At 42.0% G+C, this 9,260-nt stretch overlaps 2 protein-coding genes across 3 annotated transcripts; both read right to left on the reverse strand.

The window, feature by feature from the left end:
* Window positions 1-249: 249 nt before the first annotated feature.
* LOC311134782 (A-kinase-interacting protein 1-like) lies at window positions 250-3,395 on the reverse strand. Of its 2 annotated transcripts, none has more exons than XM_084168567.1 (5): window positions 3,192-3,395; window positions 1,418-1,630; window positions 1,196-1,282; window positions 824-934; window positions 250-695 (listed from the first exon to the last, which is right to left on the reverse strand). In XM_084168567.1, exons 2-5 carry the CDS (start codon window positions 1,574-1,576, stop codon window positions 552-554), a joined length of 501 nt encoding a protein of 166 aa, XP_084024693.1. In that variant the 5' UTR covers window positions 1,577-1,630; window positions 3,192-3,395; the 3' UTR covers window positions 250-551. The 2 variants fall into 2 exon arrangements, with proteins under 2 accessions (XP_084024693.1, XP_084024692.1); XM_084168566.1 differs by lacking the exon at window positions 3,192-3,395 and adding an exon at window positions 1,874-1,915.
* Window positions 3,396-4,914: 1,519 nt separating this feature from the next.
* Window positions 4,915-7,808, reverse strand: LOC311134783 (large ribosomal subunit protein uL15-like). Its single transcript, XM_084168568.1, has 4 exons — window positions 7,122-7,808; window positions 6,959-7,034; window positions 6,131-6,305; window positions 4,915-5,087 (listed from the first exon to the last, which is right to left on the reverse strand). The coding sequence occupies exons 2-4, from the start codon at window positions 6,988-6,990 to the stop codon at window positions 4,959-4,961; spliced, it is 336 nt and encodes a 111-aa protein (XP_084024694.1). The 5' UTR covers window positions 6,991-7,034; window positions 7,122-7,808; the 3' UTR covers window positions 4,915-4,958.
* Window positions 7,809-9,260: the final 1,452 nt, after the last annotated feature.

Below are 9,260 nucleotides of genomic sequence, written 5' to 3' on the forward strand. Positions count from 1 at the left end.
CAGCTGTCAGTCAGTGCCCTATTTGTTGTTATTTCTCTGCTACACGTGGAAATCACCACAATCCCATCCCCAATTCCTGAATACGTATTAGCAGCCTGCGTCAGTCTTCTAGGTGGAACCTAAACGAGAATTTACGCTTTAGGACAGGAATTACTCGAAATAGGTGCAACAATTTCCTCTGAGGTGGGCCTTTAAACATTTGTTCAAGTTTTCTTGAGGTGACAAGAAACTGTGCCCAAAACAAAAATTATCATTGATATAAAATATACTTTATTATACTGATATGGTAAAAAAAACATAATTAGTGCTTTACGTGATGCGTTTGGGCAGACATATGACAAATAATTGAATATAACAAATTAAATCCTGATCAGATCATCAAAATATGGCTTCTCATTTAGCAGCAAATTAATAACAATGTATCACTGTCGCTCTAAAGCGACAAATTAATCCAGAAGACAAGACTTTCACGTGAAAATTCATATGTAAACATTCTGATTGGACAGTTTTGTTATTGGTAGCAGAACAGTCAAAAGGGGATTGGTCAGGGGTTAGAGGTGAAAGGTGAGGTTCATACTCTCTCCTGCATTAATGCGTACTAGCCGGGTCTGTTGCTGCGAGTCCTGCATTCCCGCGGTAATCGCATAGGTACCTGGTGACACCTCAATGTGGAAATCCTCAGGTGATGACCGTGCCTGGAGAAACACAGGCATACCTTAGTATCTCAAACACATGACTATGACAAGTAAAGCCATTTCAAATTGAATTTCTAAATGTACAATATGTCAGGTTGCTGCACTGAAAGGCTGTAACTTTGCCTTACATGTTTCCTGATCTGCAGTGTGGTCCCTGGGCGTTGGTGAGATTGAGAATGGTATTTGCACACATGGGTTCTCTCATTTTCCATAGGCTCAGTCTCTGGCGTGTAAAAGTTCTGTAATACAAATAATAATAATAATAATAATAATATGCCATTTAGCAGACGCTTTTATCCAAAGCGACTTACAGTCATGCGTGCATACATTTTTTTTTGTGTATGGGTGGTCCCGGGGATTGAACCCACTACCTTGGCGTTACAAGCGCCGTGCTCTACCAGCTGAGCTACAGAGGACCACAAACAAACATATTCACCAGGCATTCACCAATGCATGCAAAAAGTAACAGCAATAGGATTGGGTTGGAGCACATACAGTACCTTGCATTGATATGTTGTCTGTGCCATGAATTCCGCTATGGTCTCAAAAGCATCATCCAGGCTTGTGTGGGCTGAGTTTCCCAGAACCTAAATATTGACAGTTGGGGATGATATGATAATGACACATAGAAGTTTCCAAAACTTCCCATTACTCCATATAGTTAAAAGAAACCAGAGAAAAGACGATAGCGAAGACATAAAAACTATTACACGTAGGCCTACCTCATTCCCGGCGTTGCCATCCGTTGATGTTGTATTGGGAGACGGACTCACACTACTAGACCAGTCTACTCTCCGTCTCGACGCTCTCTCCAGTACTTCCAGGCCGAGTCTGGCGGAGCGGCGCAGGGATGACTCCAGCTGCCAGGCTTGACTTGCCATAACAAAACAAGCCGAGTCAAATCTCTGTTGTACCCGAGCCACCGGCAAAATACCCTTTTATGACAAGGAGTAACATTGTAGCATACTGTTAACGTGACAAAACGTTGACGTCACAATCTTCCTTGGTTTGTAGTGCGCTCTAGTTATGTGGGTGCATATCATACATACTTGACAGAGCACTCGATCAGATCCCAATGAATTCGAGAATATAATGTTGAACATTAATTCATTCCATCCTATCACATTAATTTGTGTGAACGAGACAAACAAACAATTTATTCACAGAAAGCTACTTACCCAAACACTTGCGCCTATTTTGGTTAATTTTGCGCGCACTAAACTTGCGGTAAAGATTACGTCGTCACATTTCCGGTCTAGGGCACCGCCCTTATCTGTATTGGCTCAAACCAGCTCATTCTCGCAGATACATTTTAGTAATTTAGCCCTGTTTTCTGGCAAGTGTGTCACGATATTTCATATAAATGGTCAAAAATAGAACATTATTTAAAAATAGGAATTGTTCATGGCCTGAATCGTCAATTGATGTGCTGTGAAATGGTTAGAATGCTGGATGTAATCATGTCTCGATTCAAAATAGTTTCACGAATGGTCTCCCTTTTAAGTTGTTTTGATGTATACGTATGTAACAGACCACTTTCACGAAGATAGCAAATACCCAAACTACATAAACTCAGCAAAAAAAGAAACTTCCCTTTTTCAGGATCCTGTCTTTCAAAGACAATTCGTAAAAATCCAAATTACTTCACAGATCTTCATTGTAAAGGGTTTAAACACCGTTTCCCTTGCTTGTTCAATTAACCATAAACAATTAATGAACATGCACCTGTGGAACGGTCGTTAAGACACGAACAGCTTACAGATGGTAGGCAATTAAGGTCACAGTTATGAAAACTTAGGACACTAAAGAGGCCTTTCTACTGACTCTGAAAAACACAAAAAGAAAGATGCCCAGGGTCCCTGCTCATCTGCGTGAACGTGCCTTAGGCATGCTGCAAGGAGGCATGAGGACTGCAGATGTGGCCAGGGCAATAAATTGCAATGTCCATACTGCCAGACGCCTAAGACAGCGCTACAGGGAGACAGGACAGACAGCTGAACTTCCTCGCAGTCGCAGACCACGTGTAACAACACCTGCACAGGATCGTACATCAAATCAAATCAAATGTGTCACATACACGTGTTTAGCAGATGTTATTGCGGGTGTAGCGAAATGCTTGTGCTTCTAGCTCCAACAGTGCAGTAATATCTAACAAGTAATATCTAACAATTTCACAACATATACCCAATACACACAAATCTAGTAAGGAATGGAATTTAAGAATATATAATATATGGACAAGCAATGACAGAGTGGCATGGACTAAGATACAGTAGAATATTATAGAATAGAATACAGTATATACATATGAGATGAGTAGAGCAAGATATGTAAACATTATTAAAGTGACTAGTGTTCCATTTCTTAAAGTGGTCAGTGATTTCAATAGGCAGCAGCCTCTAATGTGCTAGTGATGGCTATTTAACAGTCTGACGGCCTTGAGATAGAAGCTGTTTTTCATTCTCTCAGTACCAGCTTTGATGCACATGTACTGACCTTGCCTTCTGGATGATAGTGGGGTGAACAGGCAGTGGCTCGGGTGATTATCTTTTTGGCCTTCCTGTGACATCGGGTGCTGTACGTGTCTTGGAGGGCGGTAGTTTGCCCCCGGTATTGCGTTCGGCAGACCACACCACCCTCTGGAGAGCCCTGCGGTTGCGGGCGGTGCAGTACCAGGCGGTGATACAGCCCGACAGGACGCTCTCAATTGTGCATCTGTAAAAGTTTGTGAGGGTTTTAGGTTCCAAGCCAAATTTCTTCAGCCTCCTGAGGTTGAAGAGGCTCTGTTGCGCCATCTTCACCACACTGTCTGCGTGGGTGGACCATTTCAGTTTGTCAGTGATGTGTATGCCAAGGAACTTGAAGCTTTCCACCTTCTCCACTGCGGTCCCGTCGATGTGGATAAGGGGGTGCACCCTCATCCGAACATCACACCTGCGGGACAGGTACAGGATGGCAACAACTGCCTGAGTTACACCAGGAATGCACTGCAGTACTTAATTAAGCTGGTGGTCACACCAGATACTGTTACTTTTGACCCCCTTTGTTCAGGGACACATTATTCAATTTCTGTTAGTCACGTCTGTGGAACTTGTTCAGTTTATCTCAGTTGTTGAATCTTGTTTATACAAATATATACACGTTAAGTTTGCTGAAAATAAACACAGTTGACAGTGAGGATGTTCTTTTTTTGCTAAGTTTAGGTATGCCAACTTATAGCAGACAATTCTAGCGATCAAAATAACTATTCAGTCAAAGAACATGCCAAATGTATTTGCGCCCCATGGACGGTGCACAATTGGCCCAGCGTCGTGTAGGGGAGGGAATGGCCGGCAGGGATGTAGCTCAGTAGAGCATGGCATTTGCAATGCCAGGGTTGTGGGTTCGATTCCCATGGGGGGCCAGTATAAAAAATGTATGCACTCACCAACTGTAAATCGCTCTGGACAAGAGCGTCTGCTAAATGACTTAAATGTAAATGACTCACCAGTAGTCAAACCCTGGTCCTGCAAAACCATTTGGGTACAGGTTGACCCAGCCAACCACTGACACCTCATTCATCCAATTATCTGGAGTTAAGAGTATTCAAGGCGATTTGTAAATCAGTGAATCTGTCCAGGCAGCAATGTCTTGAACACAGCTATTCTCAACTGGTGGGTCACAGAGTATAAATGTAATGAAAAATTACATCTGAACTTAAAACCAAGACCAGGTAGAAAGTAATTTAACTCAATCTGAACAATTTCACCACATTTTCAATAGAGCTATTAGCAGAAATATTTAGCAGATTTGGTTGATTCTAGTCCCAAACCAGTGAGCTTAACATTAATCAAGATGGGCAAAATTAAATTGTATATAATTGCTACAGTTACTATCAATACAGCATTAAATGTTTTCAGATTGCATTTAGGCACAAACATTTTGCACTGCAATTATTGGGTGACAGACAACCTGGTGTAACTTGGGTCCCAAGGCAAAACCAATTGAGAACAACTGCTCTAACACACCTTGATTAGCCTAGTCAGATGTGTACATGTTGAGTTGGAACACAAGTCTGCACACCCTGTAGCAACCAGGAACAGGGTTGGTGACCAATGGCAAAGGCATTCTATGCAGCAAATCAATGCATTCTCAGTTCTTGGGCGACAACTTTTACAAAACAAGGTGTGAGCTAAGCTTTAGGCAACATTTACATCTTCAGACCACAAGACAAAGCCAATCCAATTTATACAGTTTATTCTTGCAAAAAACATTGACAGGAGCTTATGCCATTAGCACGCAGGCTCCTCCCACTGCCTTGATCTTCTCCTCTGCCCGTCGGCTGAAGAACTTTGCCTTGACAATCACGGGCTGCTTGGGCAGCTTCCCTTTGCCCAGCACTTTGAAGTAGCCCTGTGGAGACAGAACCAACATTTGTTAACACACCTACACAAAAAGGACATCTCATCAAGTTGCCCACCTTCCCACAAAGTCAGTCCTATTAACTACACGGCCCTACATGCCATGTATTTCACTCACGGAAGTTGCATCTGCAAAATGAATAATTCCAAAACGATAGGCAGCAGATCCAGTTACACAAGTATACAGACCTCAGACCTTGAATACATGCATGGCCATCTCAAACTACTAGCTACCATCTATATCCACGTGATAAACCATCACAGCACAACAGCTACTGCAGTAACATCTCATTTCACAACTATGCCATTCAGCGCCATAGAGGCCAGCATGGCTACAACAAACTTGATTTTTAAAAGTCAAAACCATTGACACCCTGGAGCTAGTGGTCAAGAAGCCAATATTACGCAACAATCGCAGCAGGCTGTCATTTGCGCAAGCCTCTTATTAGGGACTTTACATCAGTTTAGTTTGAACAGCCAGCTAGTACACAAGGAAGTTCGACATGCATAATTATTTCTCTAACTTTGGGCATGACAGAGTAAAGGCCAAGAGCTCCTGCTCAAACATGGCTCTAGAACAGTGCTGGCAACAATGTTTAACACGTGTAACTGCCCATGTGGCCGATTGACCTATGACAGGGTCAGCCGGTGAATAGGACCAGTCTTCACTCTTAGAGAACTCTAGCACACCAAGACAACGGTGTTTGTCAAGATGAGACTCTGAGTCTCTGACAGCATCACTCAGTGTGGCCTCCTGAACACAAAGTTATTGACAAGCCACTAACCAGGGGAATGATTACCTGAATCAGATGTGTTAGAACTGGGCTAAAGAAAAGGCCTGTAGAGTAGGCTGGTCATAATCTAAAAGTTTTTTTTATTTTCTCCATTGCCATACCTGGAAGCAAGTTAAACTGTTCCTCAAATGAAACAGAATCTACCTTCAAAAACCATTACAGTTAAAGGGAGAATAGTTGATGTATGAACCAGCACCTTCATCTGGGACCAGACATATGGTGCTCTGGGGAAGATACTTACAGCACGCACGGCATCAATGATGGGTGCAGGGCCTTCGGGCTTCTTGGCGTAGTTCAGTCTGGTCTGCTCGCTCACCAGCGTCCACAGTTTGTCCAGGTTGACAGTGGGGCAGTGCACTGTGTTCCTCTTGAGATGGTAGTGTCGCATGCCCACCTTACCAAAGTACCCGGGGTGGCTGTGGAAGCACAGAGGACACCAGACAGGACACATCAAGCACATTGTTACACCAACTGTTACTGGTGATAAAGTTGAAGCGCAGTCTTAAACACCGTCATGACAAAGTAATCAATAGATGACATGAAGTGGTGGGAAAGCAAAACCAATCAGCAAAAAAAAAATCCATTGCTGCACTACAAGTACAGGACTTTGTATGTCCTCAGATAGTTGTCATGCTGTGAAGTTGCTAAATACAAGACAACCTGTTGCACAAAATGAATGTGATGAGTAATGATTTCATCCCACAGCCTTCAGTTTTGTAGCAAAAAACATTGTATAGGACTAACAAATGTGTTGGCAAAAATGTCAATACTTGTAACTGCCCATGTGGGTGACTGGCCTAAGAGGGGCCAGTCGGTGAATAGGACCAGTCTTCACTTTTAGAGAACTCTAGCACACCAAGACAACAGTGTTTGTCAAGATGAGACTCTGAGTCTCTGTGACAGCATCACTCACTATGCAGAGGATCACTTCCTCTTAAAACACAACATTGATAATTTGTTCTTACTACTCAAGCCACCAAACAGTGCAGTGTACGCCTACACTAAGGTTCACAATGAATATGCTAAATAGTGTTGCACTAAAACAGACATGGTAAAGTACTCTACTCACTATTTGTCGAAGTTAATTCTGTGGTGATGCATGCCACCAGCATTACCACGACCTCCAGGATGCTTCCTATGCTTTCCTAGGAAGAGAAACAGTTTTCACACGTTTTGCAATAGCCACCATTACTACCCACAAGTATCCTCAATGTTGACCATGTTCAACTCACCGATACGACCATGTCCGTGGCTGACGTGCCCTCGGAGCTTCCTGGTCTTGGTCTTCTTGGTAGGCTGCAAGACATAATTTAATTTAGGTTAACAAGCTAACATGATTGGACAACAAGTAGGAGACCTATTTAACCATGTCAACAACCAAACAGAATACTTCATAACCGGGGCAAGAACGAGACAAATATAATGTTAATATGTACCTGGCCAACACATGCGCTCGAGATTCAACTTCGCTTTCACGCTACCCTACTTATGGCAGGTAACGTTAGCGACTAATGGATTAGCTAGTAAACTAAACTACCACAACATATCTGCGGCCATAATGGCTAAGGTTGTAAGTATTACGATGTATATAAAATATTTTACAAGGTCGGTTCCTTGACATAATTAAGATAATTTACGACATTGTCAAAGGAAACGTGGGTAGCTAGTTAGTTAGCTTTCGCTACCTAGCAAAGGCCTATATCCAACATTCGGGAGTTGTCGCCGATTTACAACGTTTTTCTACCGCATTCTCCGTAATAGTGACAATGGAGAGGAACAATGTCTATAACATATAAGACAACTTCACAAATGTGTGATTGTTCTACTCGTACAATACAGGATGGACATAGATTTAAACCATATTTTACAGCAGAAGTATACACGACGGTACTTACCATCTTGGAGGAGAGTTGAAAGAGGAACGGGAATATGAAATCTCACGGTTTTGTACGAGATTTGCGGCCCGACAACTTTGAGAAACGAACAGCGACATCAGACGGACACCAAGAGCAATACAGAATAAACATAGATAATTTGACCTCGTTTATGAAACAGTGATATTCATTCCTGAATTAGACTGAATGAGAATGCTGTTTTTCCCCCAACCAAAACCAAATTATTAACCCCAACCAAAACCAAATTATTAACCTTTGTAGCCCTGCATCAAACTGCAGTGAAAGCAAAAGTCAACAGGCAGTTTGTAATTTCTAATTAGCCTGAAATATTAATTTTGTTATCTCTTTATGCCACAAATTTAGCAGAGAGAGAGAGCCAGCGAGAGAGAGAGAGAGAGAGACTGTAGCAAAGATCTCAATTGGAATAATTGGTGTTAGGGCGGCAGGTAGCTTAGTGGTTAAGAGCGTTGTGACAGTAACCGAAAGGTCACTAGTTCTAATCCCCGAGCTGACTAAGTGAAAAATCTGTCGATGTGTCCTTGAGCAAGGCACTTAACCATAATTGCTCTGGATAAGAGCGTCTGCTAAATTAATAAAAAAAGAGTAACACCAGGTTCATTTATTTTCATGGTAGTACAGAATTGGGCAGCTCATGATTGATCGTACATACCAGCACAGTAGGTGGCGGCATGCACTTAAATGATTGTTTGCGGACCGCCATTATATCATAGAAGAAGAACACAAAGATCAACCCAACTTCTTTTTGCATTGAAGAAGAACCCACTCAGTTGTGCTGTGGAGGGTATTGGCAGGTATACCCACTTTCGTTTCCGTAGCCTAGGCATTGTGTATACTCACTTCTGAATCCCCGCTGATGTATCAAAGTAGTGTAGTGGAGGTATACACCATATCAATTAATACGGGTGATGGAACAGATCAGAATGTTTAGCTTTAAATGTTGATAAAATAGTATTTCTTCACAATTTAAGCGCAGCAATGTGCACATGGCGGTAGGCATACGTGCAAATGTAAAACAATTATATTTGCGGGAAAACAACATTTTAAAATGCGCAACTTTCGTGAGCTGTTTCATGGACAGAGATGGACATATCCATTAGACATTTAGAGAGGGGAGATGCAATCTAAAGAAACAACTATCATGGGTTGCTAATATGACTAGGATAATGCGTTTGGCTGCTAGACAATGAAATAAAGTTTAGTTGAAAACCAATAAAACAGGAGAGCGCATAAGAGGAAGTGTTTATAAAATATTTCCCTCAACATTTTTATGGTAGGACTTTGAAGCAAGTTTTACCTGTTGCATCACAATATGAAGTAAAACGTCAAGGTTTCAAACAATTAAGGAACAGGAAAAATATAGTGATGCTAATGATAGACCTAAACTTCTGGTATATGGAAAGGCTTTCCCAAAAACCTTCAATTAAATGTTAACTAGCTTAAGTAGCCTATGCCTGC

Source organism: Coregonus lavaretus (genome assembly GCF_964263955.1).
Source record: "Coregonus lavaretus genome assembly, chromosome: 9".
NCBI classification, from domain to species: Eukaryota; Metazoa; Chordata; class Actinopteri; order Salmoniformes; family Salmonidae; genus Coregonus; species Coregonus lavaretus.